The following is a 24869-nucleotide window of genomic DNA, read 5'->3' as shown; positions in this document are numbered from 1 at the left end:
ATCTGGAAATCTGGGTCCGATCAGTTTAGCCTTTTTTGAGTTTTTTGAGTAAACACAACTGAAGGAGTATATTCAATGTAAAGCGTCACTATTTCATTACACCATTTGGAATAAAGCGATCCATGATTAAAATTCTGCTGAAGTAAGCTTTTCTACACTGGTCTACTCAAGTTAATTGGTTCACTAATGACAAAGTTATTCGATATTTAAATACCGACATAAAAGATGGCGCACCCTGTATATAATGGTGATTATTGATAAAAAAGCTTTAATTTAAATATTTAAACAAAAAACCGAGTTAACGAAGCATTACCAAAGTAAGCTTAAACAATTGGAAATAATGCCTGCTGTTAGACGCTCAAGACTTGGACAGCGTTCACGCAATTCAATAAGTAGTCAGAATTTCCGTAATAGTCGGACGCAAGAGGAACGTACAGAAATAAATGCATCGACACGTGCCAAATGGCCAGCTTCGCGCTGCACAAAGACCACCTCAAGCCCGACAAAATAATAGAGGAAGACAAACCGCAAATAATCAGGCCTGCTCCGGCAATCGTAAAATTTTTTCGATTTCGTTTTGGGCGAAAACGAACCGTTTTCGTTTTTAGCTGCTCCGGTTTTCGGCAAATTTCTGCTATCGGAGTGTTTCGTTTTCTCATCGTTTTTTACTGCTCAAGAAGCAGCTAGCTTGTGTTTTTGGTAATAAGCAAACAACGTAAAGTACTGCCTATTATATTTACAATTGCCCTTTTTATAAGCCAGAAAAAGGCAAAAAATGGTAGAGTTAAACAAATCTAGGCACCTAAGATGCTGCCACACTTTTCACAGTTTTAATTCCGGTGGTCTCAAATAATTATTTGGTTAATTTGGACCATTTAAGTAATCACATTAAATAGCATTATTTATAAACAACCATTTTGACGGTCCTTTAAAGTTATTAATATATTCATTTATATTTCATAAATATTTTTAACTGGCTGTTTCGTTCCACCAACAATATGGCAACCTTGGCGATAACTTTTTGCGGTAAACTTATCGACCAATCGCCAAAACGAGAAAACTGGTTGAACACGGCAAAAATTTTGTTGTCAAATCTGAGGTGGGGTCAGAAATAAATTTTTTATAAAATAACTACCTGCCAGAATGATCTTATGGTGGTGTGGAATAAACATCAATAGACCACTGAGTAAACTATTTTTTTCCTTTTGTAAATAAGATCTGATTTCATATAAAAAAAGCCATTTACTTTTCATTCCGGCCAGAAAAAGGTGCCCGTTTTTCAAATCGAAAAAATCTTTCGTTTTCGATTACCGGAGCACCAATTTCTCGATTTCAAAAACGAAAACGAAAAAATCTTGCCGTTTTCGATTACCGGAGCAGGCCTGAATAACTTGAATAGCGCTGCATTCGCATACAATTCTGAAACACCCTACAAAGATCATAGCTGCGATGTTATTGGTCCATTGTCTGTCGTATGTCAGCATTGCAATGCACTGAAGTTTCGATTGCAAACCCCCGGCTTATGCTGTGCAGGTGGCAAAATTAAATTTCCCGTTTTGGCTCATCCACCAGAGCCATTGTATTCGCTACTATATGGAAATACAGCCCAATCAAACAGTTTCATAAAGCTTGCACAAAAATATAACGGATGCTTTCAAATGATGTCATTTGGAGCCGAGGTTGTTCATCAACCAGGCCAATCACTATCAGCGCTGAGAAAAGACCCACTGGTAGCCATGCAAGACAATTTAAAGCTCCCACCATCAATGGATTCGCAGTGGTGATTTTTGGTGAGAATGTGGAATCACGCGATATTGTTCTTAAGCGTCGGGATAATGGCAAATTGCAGCGAGTTTATGAGACTCATCGGTTATATGATGCTCTTCAATACCCGTCAATGTTCTGTCGTGGAGAAGATGGGTATCACATCAACATAAAGATGGTCAATCCAACGACAGGTTTGTTTACAAGTCATCACTTCTTCTTGATTCTACAACTAAGTTTGAACTCAAATTTTAGGAGAAGAAACGAATAAAAAAGTCAGCTCTATGAATTTTTATGCGTATCGATTGATGATTCGACTAGATATTGACAATCATCTGTTAAGATACCGCCGTTTGTTTCAACAGTACTGTGTCGACATGTACGTCAAAAAAGAAATGGAACTTCTCTATTTCATTCGTTTTAATCAGTCGAAGTTGCGCTCAGACGAGTACATCCACTTGCGTGACGCCATCGCTACTGAAGGACACGCGGCCAACATCGGTTGTTTGATCGATTGATGATTCGACTAGATATTGACAATCATCTGTTAAGATACCGCCGTTTGTTTCAACAGTACTGTATCGACATGTACGTCAAAAAAGAAATGGAACTTCTCTATTTCATTCGTTTTAATCAGTCGAAGTTGCGCTCAGACGAGTACATCCACTTGCGTGACGCCATCGCTACTGAAGGACACGCGGCCAACATCGGTTGTTTGACCATTCTTCCATCTCCTCATGTTGGAAGCCCGCGCTATATGCATGAGTACCCTCAAGATGCGATGACATATGTCCGGAATTACGGGCGCCCGGATTTATTCATCACGTTCACATGCAATCCGAGATTATGCAACGGTATGCGGTTGTTCGTTAAGAAACTAATGAGAGAAGGTCTGGCAACCTTAAGAATCAAAACGAAAATTATTGTTGTTGTCGTGGCGGCTAATGTTATTATGCAAAATCCAAGGTGGGGTTTGAAAACAATTGATTATAAAATAAATACATGACAGATTGGTCTAGTGATGATGTGGAATTACATCAATAGCCTAATGAGTAAACAATTTTTTCGGTTTGTAAATAAAATCAGATTTTATATACAAAAAGCCATTTTACTTTCATTTCGACAAGACAAAGCTGATCGTTTTGAAAACCAAAAGAATCTTGTGAAAACCAAAGGAGCTATTTTTTTTTTAAACAAAAATTATAAATTAGTTTACAAGTGAAAACCAGAGCAGGCCTGATAGTTATGATGTAATTTATTACCTTTCGCAAAGGAGGCACTTTTGGCACTAATGTCAAAAATAATTATATTAAAAAAGTGGTAATGTCAAATTTTATAAACAAATGAATAAGAAATAAATTTATCCGTATTTGTACTAGGAATTGGAAATTTTCCTTTGATTTTCGATAGGATTTCCTCGCAGAATCAGCGTGGAATTCCTAAAAAATTTACACGAATTTTTCTTCGAAAATCCCGTGAAATACTTTGCCGATTTTGTTTTGAAATCTTGTCAGTAAACCCTGCTATATGAAAAATATAGCCCGACATCGTTGTATGAAAATTCCTTTAAGGAATTTCGAGGGGAGTCTATATTAGTCCTAGGAACATAGGTGGGAAATCCTAGGGGATAGGTACTAAAGGGTACATTATAGATATATGAAGCAACAGCAATCTCAAATCGTCGGAAAAGAGATCGCGAAATGTAACGAGACCATCTGGTGTTTCTTCTATGTCCCTTGACTATTCGCATGTACGTCGCGTTCACTTTACTTTTCTTCTGCGGTTGAATAAACATTCTAATCAAGGTGTCTCCTTATTTAATTTGATGCTGGTCTGGGTAATATTAAATTGAATAAAGTAATAATATTATAATGTTGTTTCTTTGCAGATTTATACAGCTAGTAGAAGTGTGGCAAAGGTAGCGTTTATTTGACTGAAATCCAAAAAGGTTGTGAACTCGGAAGATTAAGAAAATATAAGATTATATTACCTAAAGAGATCATACTGCTAAGAGGCAACTAATAATGTAAAAAGATTTTATCTGCCTTCGGAAATTTATCATAAGCAAAACCCAAATATTCAAAACCACAGGTTAGGCTTTAATTGAAAGGACTAAAAATGAATGACAGCGAAGAGTTCATTGAAAAGTCAACAGACTGTGTATCAAATATTTCCAAAAAATTTGATCAATGCTTAAATTTGGATAACGAGTTTTTAAAAAAATTACCTAACGATATTTCGTGTTCTCCACTTCAAAAAATTGTTCCATCGACGCATCAATCGATTGAAAGTCGCCCCATCTATCCAAATGTTCCATATAGTCCATATGGTAGTCCCTTTGGCAGCCCTAGTTCCAGCCGACGCCGACCAGCTTTTCGAGAGTCTCGAAGGATTTCAATAGAAAAATCAGGAAGTTTCCTTCAATTGAATCAATATAAATTAATGGATAAAATTGGTCAGGTAATAATGTCTTATCTTTATTTTATAATAAACATTTTTCAACAAAGAGTTGTTAAAATAATAAACCCATGACTAATATTTAAAATAATGAGCAATACATACATATATACTTATATATATATATATATATATATATATATAAATAGATAATTTGCCGAAGGTGGCGAAACTGAGTTCCTCGGGCTTGCTAGTATATATATATATAATTAAATACTTGGATATTTATAAGTTGAAAAAAATACAATTTTTATTTAACTTAATATAGGTTTTTACAAGTTATTTATAAATTATGTGAAGAACACCGACCAAATAGTTCCAAGTCTCAAACTGCACTCATCTTATTGATCTGAATTGATTGACGTTCAAGCCTCTCGAGCTTTCAAATATTGACTTAAACTTTAAAAGTTCTGAAGAGAATTGGGAGAGAGCTTGGAGTTAATGATTAATCTTCTCTTGGATTCAAGTGTATTCGCTCTTGGATACAAGTAAAGATTGTCAAAGGTCAAGGACAGAAGGATCAAGACTCGATCTACCCCGGAGAGAATAGATAAGGAAGTGGAGGACTTCACAAATATTCTGAACAAAGCCTACAAAGAGTCATGCAGACTAACATACTCTACGGAACCAAAGACTGGCAGCCGTACAAAGCAATACACAAAGAATACAAAAGGGCAATCTACGTAGCCGAGAAGGAATCTTGGAGCAGCTACTGTGAATCGCTTGAAGGAGTCAAAGACACGGCGAGGCTAAGTAAAATCCTATCGAGAGGACACACAAACCCCACGCTCATAAACAAACCCGACGGGACAGGAAGTACGTCGGCTGAAGAGTCACTGGAAATCCTGCTGAATACGCACTTCCCAGGAAACCAAAAAGAAGAACCTAGAATAATGGAAAGCCAGGGGGCAGACCAGCAGTTACAAGTAGAAGAGATCATCACCATGAAATGAATCCATTGGGCGATAGATTCCTTCGACAAATACAAAAGCCCGAGTCCAGACGGAGTAATACCAGCAATGCTACAAACAACAAGAGCAAGCACGGGAAAATGGCTGCAAGCAATCTTCCAGGCATGCATTAAAACAGCACACATACCACTTCCATGGAAGGAAGCGAGGGTAGTCTTCATACCAAAACCAGGAAGAAGGGGACACATCCAAGCCAAGGATTAAAGGCCGATAAGCCTTACCTCTTTTCTAATGAAAACACTGGAACGGATCATTGATATCCACATCAGAGAAAGAACGGAGAAAAACCTTTCCAATGAGCAACATGCGTACAGGAAAGGCCGATCCACTGAAACAGCACTACACGAGGTAGTGCGATACATAGAAAAGGCTCTACTTTTCAAAAACTACGCCATGGCCACCTTCCTGAACATAAAAGGAGCCTTTAATAACGTCAATGCGGATTCCATCCTGAGCTCCCTCAACGGTATAGGAGTAGAAGGAGGAATCAGGGCATGGTTTGGCGCAATGCTGACGAGCAGGAGGATAACAGCCGAACTGAATGGCACTCATCACACAAGTGGCACACCTCAGGGGGGAGTCCTGTCCCCACTGCTCTGGCTGATAAACATAGACGACATACTAAGAACACTAAATAGCGAAGGAGTAAAAGTGGTAGCATACGCAGACGACGTAGTCCTACTCACTTCAGGACCATTCCCCGACGTCATCAGCGAACTAATGACAAGGGCACTCACGAAACTCAATGCATGGGCAAAAGCCTGCGGATTGGGCATAAATCCAAGTAAAACGGAACTAATGCTCTTCACTAGGAGAACTAAGGTCCCCAGCTTCACAAAGCTTAAGATAGATGGCATAGAACTAGAGATATCACAGCAGGCAAAGTATCTGGAAGTGATACTGGATGCGAAACTGTCATGGAAACAAAACATCAACGAGAGAGTCAAGAAAGCAAGCATAGCATTCTATTCCTGCAGGAAGATGTTCGGAAAGAACTGGGGCATCCACCCCAGGATAATAAAATGGCTTTACACAGCGGTTGTTCGACCCACACCGGGCACTGCAGGATTCTGAACGAGATAAACTATCGGACGACAGTAGACATAGACTACATGACAACCGAACTGCGATTCGGTAACACATACACCACTATATACCCTACAAGGTAAGACTGGAAGAGAGGGAGAGTAACCGAACCGGATGAAGTATCACTCTACACCGACGGCTCAAAGATGAGCGGCGGAGTAGGGGCCGGAATCTACGCCGAGAGCTGGAAGGTGGAGAAATACTTCCACCTCCCAGAGTCAGCGACGGTTTTCCAGGCGGAGGTTCTCGCGATACTGAAAGCTGCCGAACTTTCGCTAGACCGAGGCCTCCTGAATACCAAGGTGAGGAAATACTCAGATAGCCAGGCGGCGATCAAATCCCTCGCACAAGCACGGACGACTTCAAAACTAGTGGCCAAATGTAAAGGGGCACTAAACAGACTTGCAGAAGACAACAGGGTACAAATAGCCTGGATACCCGGACACAATGACATAGACGGAAACGAGAAAGCAGACGAGCTGGCCAGAAAAGGGTCAGAAAAACACTCAGCAACAACAGACATACAGATCTCCCTGAACTCAGTCCAGACGGAAATTCATGACCATTTCAAACAATTAGCCAGCAAGGAATGGTCGACGAAGGCAGAGCACAGAAGATCGAAACTATGCTGGCCAGAATTCAATAGGAAGGGAACCGCAGAACTAATCTCCAAGAGCAAAAAGGACATCAGGACACCACTGGTCAATAGGCACGCAAGCTTGTAAGATGGGTCTACCCTACAACCCACAATGCAGAAGCTGCAAGGAACCAAGCGAGCAGGAGACACCAAAGCATCTGTTGTGCCACTGCCCGGCACTCAACAAACAAAGAGCCCGACACTTCGGAGCACACCAACTCGAGTCACTAGGGGAAGTTTTAAGGCAGCCAGTAGCGGCCATCCTAGCTTACCTGAATGACACGGGCTGGTACAAAGAAGGGCGCAGACAACAGCAAATCGAGGGTGTGGACCAAAACGGAGCTCAGTTCTAATTGGAGGCGGCCAGGGCGGCCTCACCACTTTTACCTAGCTACCTGGATACAAGTGCTATTTTGATTTTACGATCTTGTTATCGAAATCTAATATTTTTGTTTTCGACTTGGCGAGTCCAAACTTTGAACGTGGAAACGTGACAATTGGGTGATGGCTTAAGTCATAAATGTTTAGTCTACTTGGAGGGACTGTCTGGAGTTTCAGATTGCATCCTTTGTGGAGCCTGGGCTTATTCCACTAGGGTTTATTCCACTGGCCTTGGCTTTGGGATTCATGTAGCCGTCTGGTTGCTATCTGGTGTGTACTGGATAAACTATGGGAGGTAAAGGGTGTATTGGGCAAGTGTGGTTGTGTTTACAGGGTATTACAATAATGTGTGTTTGTGTACGGACTTATGTATGTGAAATAAGTAGGCTTAGTCAGAGTCCGTGGGACTATGGGTATGTCACTCCCCAATCTTTGAATGTTGCCTGTCCTCAGGTACTTAAATTTGTTTCTTCAGGTTTAGTATATTTTACAATGAGTTTCTTAGGTATATTTTTAAACTTATAAACTAAATACAGGATTAAACAGGCTATTGTGATTACAAATGTTGTCAGGCAGATAATTTGAAGTGTAGTGTAGTATTTTACGTGGCCATTTATTAATTCTTTTGTTTCTAAGTAGACTAGCGGTTCTATCTTGGTAACGTTGTTATTTATATAAATTGTCTGCGTAAAATCTGCAAAACTATTGAAAATAATAAATTCGTCAATTCGGATAGTAGATTTTCTGATTTTAATCATGATATTGCCTGTTATTTATACCTGACTATTTGTACAATCTTGGTTTACAATGGTTTGTGGGAGATTCCATGTGATTAAAATGTTCGGTTCAATATAATTTAGTTGGAAGTTTTTCTGCGTTTTGGTATATTTGCATTCAGTTGTTTCCTGTTTAATACCTATGATGCATTTATCGAAAACGATTTGCCCTGTATGTTTATTGTGAATCTTATCCTCGTTAATATAAAACTTATCAAACATGTGTTCCGTCAGGATATACTTATGTTCATCGGGATATGGGATAATTTCGAACACAGGCACCTTCGTAATTTCATTGGGAATGTGAGAAATAATCGGAATTTCATTTGTGTCGGTTTTCAGCCAGGTTGTTGTTTTAATTTTTAGGATTTTCTCGGAATTTACTTGCTTTAAATAATTGTGTTTAAGTAATTTTGGATTAAAAATACCTAATCTCGTGGACTGCATGCCCAGTTTTGCATGTTCAATATATTCCGTGAACTGTTGAATATTGAACATTAGGATTGCTAAATGTTGATCTTTCTCTTTATCTTCCTTGAGCTTGTTAATAATGTCAATGCCGCTGTTTATAACCTTAATGATCATATTCAGATCATGATTTTGGGCCGAATTTTCTGACAAATTATTAATACGTTCTTGTAGCTCGTCCTTGTCATTCTGGTCTTATGTGCCGAATAAATACTTGTACGCCGTACCTACTATATTAAGAGACCTCGTTTGTTCCGCCTAATAATTGTTAAACCGTTAATTTCCCTCTTTAATTTTTCAATTAAATACTGTATCCTTTCCTGCATATACAATAGGAAACTCTATCGCTTCTTCTAATAGGTTATCGAATATTAGCATAGTCCTCGTCAGGTTTATACTTAAATAATGATACTCGTAATTTACCGGGATGTCCATGTTTCCTGTCTAAAAGACCAAATATCCATTTCTGGCACTTATCGGGTTTACTTCTATATTACTTCCCTGGACCATATGAATCATTGGGATCATGCATAATAGCAGAATTGGAAGTATCGGCAACCGTCTACATTTCTTTGTCGGGCCTGGAAGTATCGTATTTGCTTTTATTAAATTTCTTTTGTCTTTTAAATTTAGACTTATAATGTAATAAACGATCTTCCTGTTTCCAAGGAATATCAGCTGACCGGTATAGACAAGCGCGTTTGTTTTGCCTGAGTTTTGTTAATAGGGGGCTAATAGGATTTTGACCCGCTCTAGCGTCCAACCTAAGTACGTTAATGGGTTACTAGTTCATTACATAAATATTTGAAATTTCAATCATCTGTTTTCGGCGCAATACTGGAAATGTTCGATAAGAAGTATTGGAAAATTTGTGCATATATCAGGTGCTTTGCCCGTACCAATTTAAAGATTTTCACGTTATAACTTTTCAAAATGTTTTTGCACATATTGGCGAAATAAAGAGACGACAGTTATTAAGCATTCAGCGCAACAATCAACACTTGAGAAACAATGCTGCGATTTTGGATTTGCCAGATCGACAGTGAGTCACCATTAATCGCAATTGTAAAAAACTGAAAGCTACATTTGTAAGACTTGCAGATTTGTAGAATCCTACCGGGTAAACAAGGAACTGTTCACATTTCTTGTAGATCAAATTGGACCTTACCTAGGGAAGCCCCTCATTTCTCATGTGACACAGGTTGCGGTAGTGCTTCGCTTCCTTGCAACCGGGTCTTACCAATTGGGGGTGCAACATAGGATGATGATGTCAACATAGGAAGAAGCACATTCTCTAAAATACTGCATAGAGTGATAGGATCGTTAGAAAACTTGTGCTCCGAAAACATATCAAATTAAATAAAAATATCAAAACAGTTCAAAATAATGAATCTAAGGATTACTTTTTGGAATAGTTTTTTCTTCCTAATATAATTGTATGCGTAGATGGGACACATGTTAAAATTGTAAAACCAGTTGTTTTTAAATCGGAAAGGATACTTTAGCATTAATGCAATGGTGGTAAGTCTGTACCATTATTACCTATTATTTAAATAAAATAGCAATATTTGTGGGTTTTTTTAAGGTATGCAACTATAATATGGAGATTCTTGCCATTGATGCTACACATCCCGGAGCATGCCATGATTCTTTCATTTGGAACAATAGCAATACGAGAGAATTTTTCTCTAGGACGAATAATTCGTTTGTACTAGCAGATTCCGGATATGCGTTGTTTCGACTCCTTACGGTAGTCCACAAAATGAAAGTATGCAACATCTCTTTAACTTGAAGCATGCCGAAATGACTTAATTATTTCTGGTTATAATGCCTTTTAATGGCTTCCAATTTCTCCCTTTCTATGCTTAGAATAGCAGCATTATGTTCTGCCATCATTTGGTTTTGGGCTCGCATAGTCGAATTCAGCTCATCCAGGGACTTCACGACGCGCTCCATTATTTTCATTTGGCTGGAGCAAGCCTCATCCAAAGAAAATTGTTGCGTCTTCCCAATTTTGTTTGCCGGAGATTCTTTTGTTGGACTGGAATCCACGGGACGCTTTTGCGAGCTTCTTCCGTGGCCTCCGTTTTGATCGGCTCTTCCGGTCCGAAAGACCTAGCACCGTCAATCCCATCTACCATCCGGAATAAGCCGCAGAGAACGGAAATTTTGGTTTCCATATCTGTTAGGGGCATTTGGTTAAATGGAATACCACCTGTAGCAATAGACTCTTTTTTTATTATGGGCCAGCTTCTTTTCATGGAGGTTTTCCAGTCTGCCCAAGCCTTTAAGGTAATATTGTGAGTTTCAATGTGAACTTCTCAAAAGAATCCTACCTTTTTCCATCCACCAACATGTTTTATTGGTGGACCTGCAGCGCTTAAATCACTTGCCAGTTGCACCCATTTGGCATCTACCGCCTCTCGCCACTTGGCAATATCTTTATTGATTTCCATGAAAAGGATAAAAACTTCATCCTGTGCTTGATTTTTATGCTTTCTCCTAATAGAAATTGTTAATTAAATAAAGTTTTGAGCGTTATTTGTACTTACATTGTTAAGGGCTGCTAAAGGACACGGAGCAGACCAATGACCTACTGCTATGCGAAGCGTCACACCTCAAAACGGGGCTCTGGCGACTGAGGCGAGGCGGTATAACCCCCATCGTTGAAGTCGGAATTCTTGGTCACCGATGGAAGCCCCACTATGTGCTACTCCGTCTAGCGTCTGTCCCAGAAAGGGCGGCTGCACGGTTTACATTTGTACCTCAGAGGCCGGCATGCAAAATGTTACCTGTTCGCAGGTACATAGTGTAAAAATCCACATCCACATCCATACTGGCCGGCGATCTGGTCTGCGTCTGTACCGTATCGGTCGGTAGCGAATATAACCTGATGGAAAGTTTTAAACTTAACCCACGTAACCCGGCAGCAGGTTTTAATCAGCAGCAAACAAGGAAAGGAATGTCTGGTAGCAACATAAGTACTCCAGGTGGCAACTACTCAAGTGGATATCCAACCGCGGCTAGGGCAAGGATTCCCTAAGGCCTAATCACCATATCACCTGTCTCGACGTCTCTCTGACTGATTCAAGTGGTGAAGTGTTGGCTAAGTGTACCAGGGACTCCCTGAGCCCGACCGGTTCGGCTCAGCCTACTAAGAGGGCAAAAGCCAGCCCCCTACCACAATAAGTGGAAATGGGGGTTCATTCTCGAGGATCTGCTTATGAAGATCAATGAGCAAAGAGTCCGCAGCATAAATCAGGGGATGAGAAACGCCATTGCTAGGCTCAAGGAGCTACAGGAGGCGATGCTGCATCATCCGAAGGAAAGGCGGTGCTCTATCTGAAAATGCTGATGAGGGGTGTCAGGCCGCTCAAGCCTGGACTCGGCCTAGTGCGGATAAATCGGCCTAGACTTTTCTGAGCGACAATATCCAACAGGACAAACGTAGCCGCTCGCCGTTCGTAGTACCCAATCGGTAAACCCAAGAAGAAAAGCTGGCGATAACAAAGGCGGCGATAGCAAGGCAGCCCAAATGATGGTACATCGAGAGCAGCACAAGGCAAATCGGCAAGATAAACGCAAGAGAGTTCTGACGCGTGTACGCGCACAATAGATCTTAGGAAAATATAGAATAGAATAGGAACAATTAGCGACATAAGAAATGGATTGGCGACATTATGAATAACTTTGAATTGAATGCGCGCGCGCGCCACCCCTCTCAAGCGGAGGGTCACACTGGACCGAACGGTTGGACACACTATTCGGGCAAATTCCGCACAGGACTCTGACCACACTGAAGCCTCGCCAGGGCCTATATAAAGCGGGCCACGGCCCCGGAGAAACTATTAAGCAGCCGACTGCGATTGGGTCGAATTAACCTCCCCAGTAGTTAGCAGCGAAGTCACTTTTTGGGAACTCAGGTTCCTATTTATAAATCGTAGTTAGAATCTCTGCTGACTTTCGAGTCCGTTTCTTTTTGCTGACTTTCGAGTCCGAACCTCAGCTGACTTTCAAGCCTGATTCTCTGAGTTGACTTTTGAGTCCGAACCTCTGCCGACTTCAGAGTCCGATTCTCTCTGCTGACTTTCGAGTCCGAATCTCTGTTAACTTTCTAGTCCGAACTTCTCCGAGCTGACTTTCGAGTCCCACAAACGTCTCTGAGCTGACTTTCGAGTCTGACAACCACTCGGTTCGGTTGAATTTCGAGTCCGAACGCATTCTCTCGTGGATGACTTTCGAGTCCGACCGTATTCTCTCGTGGATGACTTTCGAGTCCGAACGCATTCTCTCGTGGATGACTTTCGAGGCCAGAATTGTACTTTTTAAGTCAATAAACGTTAAGATACATTTTTACGGCATAATCTAGCGTTCTACTCTGGGACTGCGTCGGAATCTCTTACAGCAAACACGCCTGAACCAAATAAATTCCTGAAACGGACCCTGGACGTCCCACTAAGCTACCTTACAGACAGACCGTCACAGAGTAAGGAAGGATGTCCTGATTATAAGCCCTCCTTCCGAGCTGACCTACAGCGAAGTGCTTAGCTTGGTCACGCGACCGCTAGACGCCAGGATAGCGGAAGGGTAGAGCTAGAGAAACCGCTCACCAAACAGGCGGATCCGCCTCATTCTGTGACAATTAAAGCAGTCCGCGCCCGTTCTAGCTTAAGCCAGATCGCCACCATTTTGGCAGGAGGGATAAATATCAGGGACCGTCAATAATGATAATCAATGTTTTCTTTAAACAAAAAATTCATCCACTTGGAAAAACGGCAAATTAAAACCAATTATACCAATTGGCTGCAATTTAGACGCTCATTCAAGATAATCAATAATTGCTTAAATATAGATTTTTATATATTAAACCAATTTTAATTATTAATTTTTGAATTTTGTGCATAGTTCTTCATACTAGAGGTCTAGTCGGCTTCGATTTTATAAAAATCAAAGGCGCGACATTGGGAAAAAAAACAAAAAGAACTAGACAAGTTGATTACGATCGTTTCATTGGCGCTACCCAAATCATCAGATCACTTGCTAACTATTGTTAATTTTCTTGGCACTCTATATTCCATTTAAGCTAGAATCCGTTGGGAATCCAATGCGTCGATGCGAGGGCAGAAGCAAGCCACGAAAATCGGCAATAGGTCTTTTTGTTTTTTTTTTATACGTATGGTATAGTGATGCTGAAAACATCGATGCATCGAGCATCAAGGTTTTTTATAGCGATGTTTTCCGATGTTTTTCGATGTTTTTGTTGATATCGATGTTAACCGATGCATCGATGTTTGACGAAACATCGCGTTCTCTGATTCAACAATATTTAATATTTATTTATGAGTCTATGGATAAATGGTCCTATGGATAACATCTTACAAATTGAAAGACTGCTATAAAAGATTTGTTGTATATTTTATTGCCTATTTCATAATTTCAAATAAAATGAAAGAGTCCTATAAAAGCATCAATATTGATATAATTTTTAATTATGTCATTTCATATGTAAAAAATAAAAATAAAATATATAATTACTACGGTAGCTTGTTTGCAGTTTTTACTCACAAAAAAGATAATAGAAATAAGCTCTTTGTATTTTTAATACAAAGTTCATCGATGCATCAAACATCGATGTTATTTTTAGCGCTATTTTCCGATGTTTTTCGATGATTTTTTTGATACCGATGTTAAGTTATACATTGATGGTCTATTTTGAAAACATCGACGGGCATTAACATCGATGTTTTTTGTCGAACTTGCATCACTAGTATGGTAGCGTATACTAAAATACTAAAATGATAATTGTTAAGGATAGGCAAGATATACCTTAGTCAATAGATAATAATATAATGATTACGTGCCCTGATAAGTATATTTCGCAAGGTGAAGGTAGACTGGTCGAAATGCTGAAACAAGGAGATCGAGTCCAGGCCCAAGTGCCAAACATGCACCAAGCAGCGATTTGCAGAATACAGGTGTGCAGCAAAAAAAGGAAGGACGTAAATGACCAGACCGGTAGTCGCTCCTGCCCACTGTTTGCGACGCCCAAAGCAGGTTCTATATACAAGGCAAAGTGGTTCAACTCAACCTGAACCACTGTGCGGCAACACAATATGTGCTGTCACAAACAACTAGAGAGCGTAGCGTGGTGCTAAGCACCGGCTTAGCGAACTGTATAGGGATGAGACCAGTCACACAGTGCACGTGGGAGCTCAGCGAGATATACACCGCCAGCGACCACTCCGCGATATTTTCGGACGGTCCGAGCTTGTGTGCTTTGCCGACTACGTAGCGGTGGAATTGATAGATAAATAGCTCCTTAGTGCCAAAGCAACTTGCAAACGTTGCGTCGTCATCAGCACGTGGCTAGCCAGCGTGGGGTTGTAGTTAGCCGCGCAGAGGACGGAAGCGATCCTAGTGAGCAACAGAAAGAAGGTTGAGGTCGCCAACGTCAAGGTTCGCCCAGAGCTATCAGATATCTAAGTGTAACGCTCGATACCAGGTTGACCTTCCGCGAGCACCTTCAGGGCACTGTCCTGGATCATGCTGAATCACAGAGACGCTAAGCAGGATAACACGACATTGCAAAAAAGTATTGAACGAGCTCATCAATTGGCAGAACAAATCGCAACAAAAAATACAGCTCAAAGAATTAGGACTGCAGAAGGTCGTGCACAAGAATCTCAAGAACATCTTGACGAACGTCTGCGAGAGAATATTACATAACTAGTACAACAACGACAGAGGCAGCGGACCAGCCGCTTATTAACACGTACATCATGCATTCGTCTTGCTTTTGAAAATCCACCAGATATTAATTACTCTGCGCATTTATAAATTGCTATCGGTTGAATGGATAAAGTATATCAATATTTTCAGGCATTGAAATTTCGGAATGATGCCACTGATACCCACTTCGCCGGAACCTTTATTATTCCTTCTTGAAGTTAAAGAATCTGTTTCCTGATCTGAGAGAATCGAGGCACATATTTTTGAAAATCAGACGCCCATTCAATAAATGGTATTACGATGGTCACTATTTGCACCGATTGAAAGGACGGATTAGCTCAAGTTATTTATTATTTTTTTTTTTACCGATTTTTTACAAAATGGTATTTGATTTAAGCGTGAAAAACTTTCCTTCACATAGTCTGATATAAGTGGCAAATGATACTGTCCGAAACGGTGTTCAAATTCAGTTCTCGATAGTCATGGCACAACCTATCGTAGCATTGGGCTCGCAAATGGAAAGGTATTACCTTTAATCAATAACTTTACGTCCACACTGTGTCTGTATGTGTCTGCACTGTTTTTATGACTACTAGACGAATTTCTAAAGCTCCAGCATCAACACGCCAAATTTGGAACTCGATATATGAAGTTATTCACAAATTTGTTCAATATACCCTCCAGGCAACTCATTATTATTATTTAGTTCGGTTATATTTTTAATCTCATCTTCCAGCTTATCGTTGCTGTTTACATTTCGTATCCCATTAACTACTTCGGATTTTTAAATTTTTTTTTAGAGAGTATAAATCATACCAAGTTACTATTCGTAGGTAGTCTTCAATAATTACATGAAATTGAATCTTCAGGCTGAATTTAGAAATCTGTACATTTGTCTAACTTTGCAAATTGATCTTAACGACATTCAGTACCCAAATCAAAGAATAATGGAAAGAGCTCATCACATTCAAAACAAATCGTTTCTTTTTGTAGCTGTTGTTCCTGCTAGTCGTCGCTGATAACCAGCATCTGTAGCTTCTTAACCAGTTCCAGAAAACTCCGATTTTGTTGTTCCAAGAACGCAAACATCTTTTGAAGAAGTTTGGTTAAGGCTGAATCCGACTTCTGATGCCGGAGAAATAAAGTCATCTCTAAGCAGGTCGTCAATATTGTTGGCTCGTCTTCTGTTGTTCCGCACTCAGTTCTGGCGAATGCAGGGAGTCTACGTTGCCTTTGTTGCTCATTACATTATCTCTCTATTCACACGTGTCCACCTCACGTCACATCAAAATCCAGAAGGAAGCAAAAACGAGAGAGAAAGCAACACAAACGAAGCCACACACAGTCTCAGTTCGCAAACTGAGTCCCCATACTACCAGAACTAGTACCTAACATTATACTAGATTAGTAACCAGCTCAACCCATGGTCACACCATGCTTACTACTGTGGGCAAAAAGTAAGGTGAATTTGTTTGTAAAATGAAAATTCTTTATTAATTCTGAATTAATTTCATCCCCTTGAAAGTAATCCCCTCCCGATAACATACACTTATGCCAGCGTTTTTTCAAATCCTCGAAATAGGCCAAATAAGGAATGTGTCGAAAAGAAACTGCTTACTTTCAATCGTCAATGTTCTGAGTGGGAGCTTTCGATCATTCCATGCGATGCACCGATAGAAAGCTTTATTAATTTTGAGTAGTCGGTATGTTCTCTTTTCACTATTCGTTATTTCCCAATGCCTCGAATTGAAGAGCACAATTACTGCACAGAAAACGGTGTGTCGTACCGATAATTAGCGAAATGATACAAAGTTTGTGTTAACAGTGTAAAAACATTATAACCAGGTTTATAGAGACATATTCTCTAAAATATTTGCCAAAGACTGGAACAAAAAAGGCCCAAGGGATGCCAGTGTCGATAAGAAAATTTTAGCCTTAATTCACAAAAAGCCCACAATGTCTGTTAGAGATTTGGCTAAAAAAGCGAGTACTAGTAAAAGAATGATTCAAAGATTAAAGCAAATAACAAAAAGTTCCCAAAAAAAGTATGCGCCAAGTAGAAGTCGGCAAAACGAGTGGACAAAAGAATAGGCCATTTGCACCATTTTGCTTAAAAACAATCCAATTTTTCAAAAAAGACACGATTAACGCTGACGTTTACCAAAGAGAGTGCATAAAAATGGGTGCATGGCATAACGCCCAGTGTCATAGCGCCCACGGGCGTTCTGTCACTTTTAAAAGTGTCATATCGCCCGCGGGCTTTCCGTCACATTTTGAAAGTGTCATATCGCCCGCGGGCGCTATGTCATTTTTCTTGTGGGCCTTATGACACTATAAGAAGTGCATTAACGCCCGAACCTAATAATAATGAAATACCTGGTACAAATGGCCGCCCAGCATAATTTTTTGGGAGAATCGAGTGCTCAATATTGTAAGAAGCGCCGCAGGCAATAATGTTTAAATGATATAAATGACATGTTAACACAATTTTGTATTTAAATTTACTTTATTAAAAGCGCGCGATTTTTATGTAAAACATTTTTTGCTTGCTTAATTTCGAAAGAAGCGCCGCAGGCAAAAATTTTTTTACATAAAAATCGCGCGATTTTTATGTAAAAAAATTTTTGCCTGCGCTTTTAATAAAGTAAATTTAAATACAAAATTGTGTTAACATGTAATTTATTTCATTTAAACATTATTGAAAAACTTTGATTTGGCTGTCTACTATTTGCCTGCAATATGGGCAGAGCAATAGAGACTTCGCCGCTTTCATTTTCATCACTTTGTAGCAAACGAGATAACACATTAAACTGTATTATTAAAAACAGTACTTTCATTGATTCTTGATAAACTTTGCAAGTTTTAAGAAATTGAGGGCGTTATGACACAGGTTAAAAATGTCATAAGACCCACGGGCGCTCTGACATTTTCGGTGCGGGCGATATGACACTTTTAAAAGTGACAGAACGCCCGCGGGCGCCATGACACAATTGTTTGTGTCATAGCGCCCGTGGGCACTATGACACTGGGCGTTATGACATGCACCCCATAAAAATACGTCTTATACCATTTTATCGGAAGCACAATGTGTCGACCCTCGAGGTTCCCTCCTTCGGTGCCAGCTGATTCTGAAGTCGGCAAAAAAACACCATATATTATTAATATAATTCATATTCTCATATAAGGGCATTAAATACGTACCAAGCAACGCGTTGTATATAAACCAATTTTATCTGGCCCTCTAGTAGTTCATCTTCCGTATTACCTCCCTGGGGACAAAAGCACATTAAAAAATGTTGAATGCATTAAATTAATTGGGTGCGTGACATAACGCCCTGTGTCATAGCGCCCGCGGGCGTTCCGACACTTTTAAATGTGCCATATCGCCCGCACCGAAAATGACAGAGCGCCCGTGGGCCTTATGACATTTTCAACCTGTGTCATAACGCCCTCAATTTCTTAAAACTCGCAAAGTTTATCAAGAATCAATGAAATTACTGTTTTTAATAATACGGTTTAATGTGTTATCTCGTTTGCAATCGAGCTTTACATGTTTTTGGCACAATAATTCAGTTTGCGACTGATCTCGAAGCTAAGTGCACGTGAAATGGAATCCGGCTATGAATATAAAATTGTACCTGGACTTAGGAAGAATTCTAAGTTGCTGCTTCTTACAAGCCAGCAACAATTGTTTAAAATTAAAAGTATTTTAAAGGAAAGTTCGCGTTATATTTGCTACATAAAAGACTGTAGTGTTTCAGTGGCCTTGTCCAATAGTGGTGTGTGTACTCAAATGAGTCTCGAGAGCAGCCACAACCATGCTTCTCCGCAAGACCTAATAAAAAGACTAGAGCTAATTAACAATGTTAAGAATCAATGTGAGCAAAAAAATTTAAATTTTAATTTAATTTAAATTTTTAAATGACGTTAACACAATTTTTTATTTAAATTTACTTTATTAAAAGCGAGAATCGAAAGAATCGAGTGCGCGCGATTTTTATGTAAAACAATTTTTGCTTGCGGCGCTTCTTACAATACTGAGCGCGAACCTAATAATTTTTTGTGAGAATCGAGTGCTCAATATTGTAAGATACAATATTGAGCGCGAACCTATTAATTTTTTGTGAGAATCGAGTGCTCAATATTGTAAGAAGCGCCGCAGGCTTGCGCTCGATTCTCACAAAAAATTATTAGGTTCGGGCGTTAATGCACTTTTCATAATGTCGTAAGGCCCACAAGAAAAATGATATAGCGCCCGCGGGCGATATGACACTTTCAAAAAGTGTCGGAACGCCCGCGGGCGCTATGACACAAATGTTTAGCGCCCGTGGGCGCTATGACACTGGGCGTTATGCCATGCACCCAAATTAATTACTATGCGTGATTGTTAAAGTTCAAGGTATAAAGTAGTTAAACTGTAGGTCATACTATTAATAATGATAATATATAATTTTAGTTTAATACATACCTTTTTACTTTTGAACGCAAAAGATCTCAACAAGATTTCACAAACAATGACGCCGCCGGAATAGTACGGCTGCTTGCGTTGTCATTTGGTGTGACCAACTTTTGTTTTGACAAATTTGCATAATCGCGACAGCCATATACGAGTAAATTCATTTTTCTTAAAGTTAAATTGTTATAAAAATAACATAGGATGCTGTTTGGAACACATGCATATAATTTTATCAATCGGTATGCACCCCAAACACAATTTTATACGCCACTTATGTATGTTATTTTACCTATTTATTAATATTTTAATCTTTTTAAGTAATAGGATTAATTGTTTTATACAAAATAAGTATATTCGGATCATTCAGGAGTTCTACATAGTTTAAAAAGCAAGTCCAAAGATGCAAAGAATTACCTTCGCTTTTATCGTCGAACGTCTCATTAAAAATAAAAATTCCCAAAGGGAATTTTCGTTCGAATTTTTCGGGAGTTTCTCCTTTACCGCTTTGTAGAATTGGAAGGTACTCAAAAAAGCCCTCCCATTTCCTCAATATTTCTATCCTCCCCTGTTCGCGTCCTCCCGAAAAGTCCGATTGGGGAGATTTGACTTTTTGTAGGCCCAAATGGTCTTTCAAAATGGTTTTCACAGATCCTTCTGATATTCCGATCAAATCAGTAAGGTCTCTAACAATCAACCGACGATTTTTGAACACTAATTCCTTCACTTCATTGACGTGTTGGTCATCTGTTGACGTCGATGCTCGTCCGGAGCGCTCAAGTCATCAACACGTTCCCGACCCTCTTTGAAGTCTTTGTACCACTTATAAACATTTTTCTGGGACATGGTAGAATCAACAAAGGCCTCCGAAATATCCTCAACGTTTCCACAGCCGAAATTTATTTCCGCAAAAAAAATTTAATGGCACTTCTCTGCTCAATTAAATCAGACATGGTAAAAATCGACAAATGCACTCTTGATCGTTTGGGAAACGCAAGCGTAAATATAGTACTGATACTGACATTGACATAAAATTACCGCCAGGTATCATCAACAGTCCCGCCAACTTACGAAAAAAGAGAACTAGTCCGCCATCTTAAGCCCATGAATTTTAAATTGAAAATTTACCTTACTTTTTTTCCAACAGTAGTAACTTATTCCACTAAGATCCATCTTTAATTGTTGGCTCCTCCGCGTTCAAATTGTTTTCCTAGTAAATTTTTAATTAATTAAATTAATTTAAAAATATGTTTTTAGATATATCTGCTTATTGGAATTTAAATTTGATCTGTTTTTTTGATGGCAGAAATAGTGTTGCAATAAAGGAGATAGGAATTACCGAGGTCGTACATAATTTTTCGAACAGTTTGTGGTGTTATTTTGTTTTATTCTTTGCATTTTACTATACTGTTTTTCCAGTTTCTCATTATACCCTTGCAGGGTATTATAATTTCAGTCAGAAGTTTGCAACGCAGTGAATGAGACGTTTCCGACCCTATAAAGTATATATATTCTTGATCAGCATCAACAGCCGAGTCGATCGAGCCATGTCCGTCTGTCCGTCTGTCCATCTGTCCGTCTGTCCATCTGTCCGTCTGTCTGTTTCTACGCAAACTAGTCCCTCAGTTTTTAAAGCTATGTGAATGAAAATTTGCATATAGTCTTCTATATACTCTCACTGCTATATATGTCGGAACGGGCCGGATCGGACGACTATATCATATAGCTGCCATACAAATGTTCGGGGTACCGACATAAGTCCCCCGCCATAAGTTCGCCGTTTTAAAACGACATAATTTCGCGCGATCTTATGACGCTTGAGGACGCCATAAGTTCGCCGCAGAAAAAACGACATTATTTCGCCAGCCGCGATCTTATGTCGCCGAAAAGCGTCATAAGCTCGCGCGAAATTATGGCGTTTAAAAATTACTTGCGGCCACAGAAAAAATGACATCATTTCGCGGTTTGGATGTACGTATGTATGTATGTATGTATGTATGAACATGTATGTACATACATGCATAACTTATATATCGGACAGAAAACTATAATTTTGGTATTTTATGTTTTTTTATGGTATTTTTAAGTGCATTTTTATATATTTTTTTTGCATGCGAAACAAACGAAATGTTTTCTACAACATTTTCTCTTTGATATATATTAAGTACACAATAAGTTGCTTTTCAAGAAAATATGAAGTTTTTCATACAAAAACGTGAAGTAAAAACATAAAAATCTTGTACCGTTCGCGATGTAACGTTACAAATCTGAAATAAGCTTCTAAAATAAAAATAACTTTCATAAATGGAAAGCAACAGTATTTTATTGTGGTTTTAGTTTTTCAGGCTGAAGTCAAACAAGACTTAGGTTTTCTGTACCGTTTGCGATGCATTGTTTTCTGCAAATAATTTACATAGGACAATTCCCCAAAGTTTGCCTTTTATAATACAATTAGTACTGGTCAAATGCATCGATCGTGCAAAAAAACATTTAAGAAAATGGTCATATTTTGTCCGATTATTTCATTATAATACAAATTCAGTACACTTCAATTCAAAATATTACATATTATAATATATATTATATTATAAACCGATTTGTATCGTTACATCGCGAACGGTACAAGATTTTCTATGTTTTTACCTTACGTTTTCGTATAAATAACTTCATATTTTCTTGAAAAGCAACTTATTAGAGAAGATTTTTTAGAAAAAGGGAAAACATTTCGTTTGTTTTGCATTCGAAAACTTAAATATAAAAATGCTCTTAAAAATACAAAAAAATACAAAAATTTTAGTTTTCTGGCCGATTGTTATATGAAAACACTGCTATGTAAACGTTGTATTATGAATTTTTTTTTTGATTTAAAGTTTTTTTATATGTACATGTATGTACAAAATTTTCATAATACAATGTGTATATGTACATATAAAAAAAACTTTAAATCCAAAATACAAATTTTCATAATACAAAGTTTAAATAGCAGTGTTTTCATATAAAAATCGGCCAGACAACTAAAATTGTGGTATTTTTTTGTATTTTTACATGTGTGTATATATTTACAATGTACAAACAAATGAAATAAATGTATGAACATAGTATGTATACATACATCAATTCGCGCGATCTTATGACGCTTTTCGGCGACATAAGATCGCGGCCGGCGAAATTATGTCGTTTTTTCTGTGGCGAACTTCTGGCGCTTTGAAGCGTCATAAGTCCGCCGCAAGTAATTTTTGAACGCCATAATTTCACGCGAACTTATGACGCTTTTCGGCGACGTAAGATCGCCGGAAAAAAACGCCATAATTTCGCGGACCAAATGTACTGGGCGAACTTATGGCGGCGGACTTATGTCGCTATGCCCAAATGTTCGATATATTTTGCGAAAAAAAATTATAACTTTGCTGTTTTTCAATATTTTTGCACCATTTTTTAGATGTGGCCATTATATATTATTTCTGAATTGGTAAAAATTTTATGAAAATCGGACGACTATATGATATAGCTGCCATAGGAACGATCGGGAAATTAATAGGAAAAAAATTATAGCTTCGTTGTTTTTCAACGTATGTTTATCTACTCTGAGATATAAGCTTTTTTTATTATTCTAGAATTTTGGTATAAATTTTATAAAAATCGGACAGCTATATCATATAGCTGCCATAGAAGCGATCGGTAAATGTATAAAATATGTAAAGCTGGGAATGTAAAACTGTAACTGTCAAACTGTAAACATAATAAGTATAGGTAAAATGTAATGAAACACTGTTTTGTGAGTCTTTTCAGCATTTAAATCTATAATATAAACATCGAAACCAATCTGAAAGGGTATACAAACTTCGGCGTGCCGAAGTTAGCTTCCTTTTTTGTTTTCTAGTAAAATCTTACGGAATTGAGAGATTACAGTTTCATAACACAATCTCTACAATGAAAAAAAAAAAAATTAAAAATTTAAATTTATATGTTTTATTTGAGTTCGCGGTAAAAAGTTGCTTAAAATGTACAAAAAAAATTTGTTTGATTAGTCGTCTTTTATTTTAAAGTGGTTGTCAGAATCGGGGAATTTCTATTATTTTCAATATTTCAATATTCCATTAGTTCTGTTCGTCTCGGCCACGCAACCAAATCTCGTCTACCGTACCAAGCTTTTTATCCTTCCTCTTCCTCACACTTCCTTACTTTCAGTCAAACTTCCTTACTTTCACTCAAATTTTTCAGTCTAGTTGTCTCACTTACCCTTGGTGCGGCATTATCTGGCTTTATCCTATATATAGTGATGGTAGTGATGGAAATTTAATGAGACTAGGGCAATAGGGGTATAGGGGTAGGTACTTGGAAACGCGAATGATGCAGTGAGGAGAGTAACGATTATAAAGCATGGAATGTCAAAAACAATGATGCACAGATCGGCATCATATGCATATGATGGAGCGCTTACGACAAGGTAGCTGTTTGTATGAGTGTTTGTTAGTGTGAGTTGGCTTCGATGCCTGGCAAAATAGCACATAAACTAATTGCCTTGTTTGTGTCGCACCCAGCACTTGAACTAGGTGGACTGCAGTTGGAGGAGTAAAGATCTCTTTGAATTGCAGATGATTACTGACTTTATTGATTCAAACTTAACGATATTTATAGCTAACAAATGTGCTTGCATTTGCGAATATTAATGATAAAGAATAATGTAGGTTAGTGCTAGTAGGCTAGTGCATGCGGAAACAAATATGATTCTGGTTACAAATATTGATGTGCAAGAATAATGTAGGTTGTAATGGTATATGCAGAATGAGGCTATTGCTCCATCCCACTTCATCGCGTCAGCAGAATCTACATATGCGCTTGACCTGGTAATCGATACTTTATTTTGGCAGCATATGAGAATGCTGCGACTGACGAATTACAGATTATGTATTGTTATGATTATGAATTATATATATACTGTAGGGACTGAACAGTAGCCAAAGGAAGGCAAATCTTTTTTTTTCATTTTTATTTTTCTTTATTAATACCTAACTAGCAGTCATGTAGACTGGTACAGAGTAAATTGTCCTGACTAACTAAGACGGCGTCTGCTGGAATCCCGAATAAAGTCCCTGTTAGAGGATTTGGATGGGCAGAGAGATTTTCCTTGTAAGACGCTTTTTGTT

The 24869-nt window shown here is 38.6% G+C and overlaps 1 protein-coding gene across 10 annotated transcripts in view; it reads left to right on the top strand.

Annotated features, from left to right (window-relative positions):
- LOC108073223 (calcium/calmodulin-dependent protein kinase kinase 2) overlaps window positions 1-24869 on the top strand; it is a 69460-nt gene that overhangs the window by 28923 nt on the left and 15668 nt on the right. For 7 of the 10 annotated variants that reach the window (XR_011444986.1, XM_070285819.1, XM_070285820.1 and 4 more), the window contains exon 2: window positions 3653-4224. The exons of 1 other annotated variant lie outside the window; for it this stretch is intronic. Coding sequence is in view for 8 of the 9 variants with exons in the window: in XM_070285819.1 (XP_070141920.1) it covers window positions 3883-4224 (342 nt within the window). In the remaining variant the exon portion in view is untranslated. Of the gene's footprint in view, window positions 1-3434; window positions 3596-3652; window positions 4225-24869 lie in introns of those variants that run through there. 2 more of the 10 variants (XM_070285821.1, XM_070285822.1) reach the window with 2 other exon arrangements.

Source organism: Drosophila kikkawai, chromosome 3L (genome assembly GCF_030179895.1).
Source record: "Drosophila kikkawai strain 14028-0561.14 chromosome 3L, DkikHiC1v2, whole genome shotgun sequence".
Lineage (NCBI taxonomy): Eukaryota > Metazoa > Arthropoda > Insecta > Diptera > Drosophilidae > Drosophila > Drosophila kikkawai.
The sequence above is the reverse complement of the archived record's forward strand: the minus strand, read 5'-3'. Positions and strand labels throughout refer to the sequence as shown.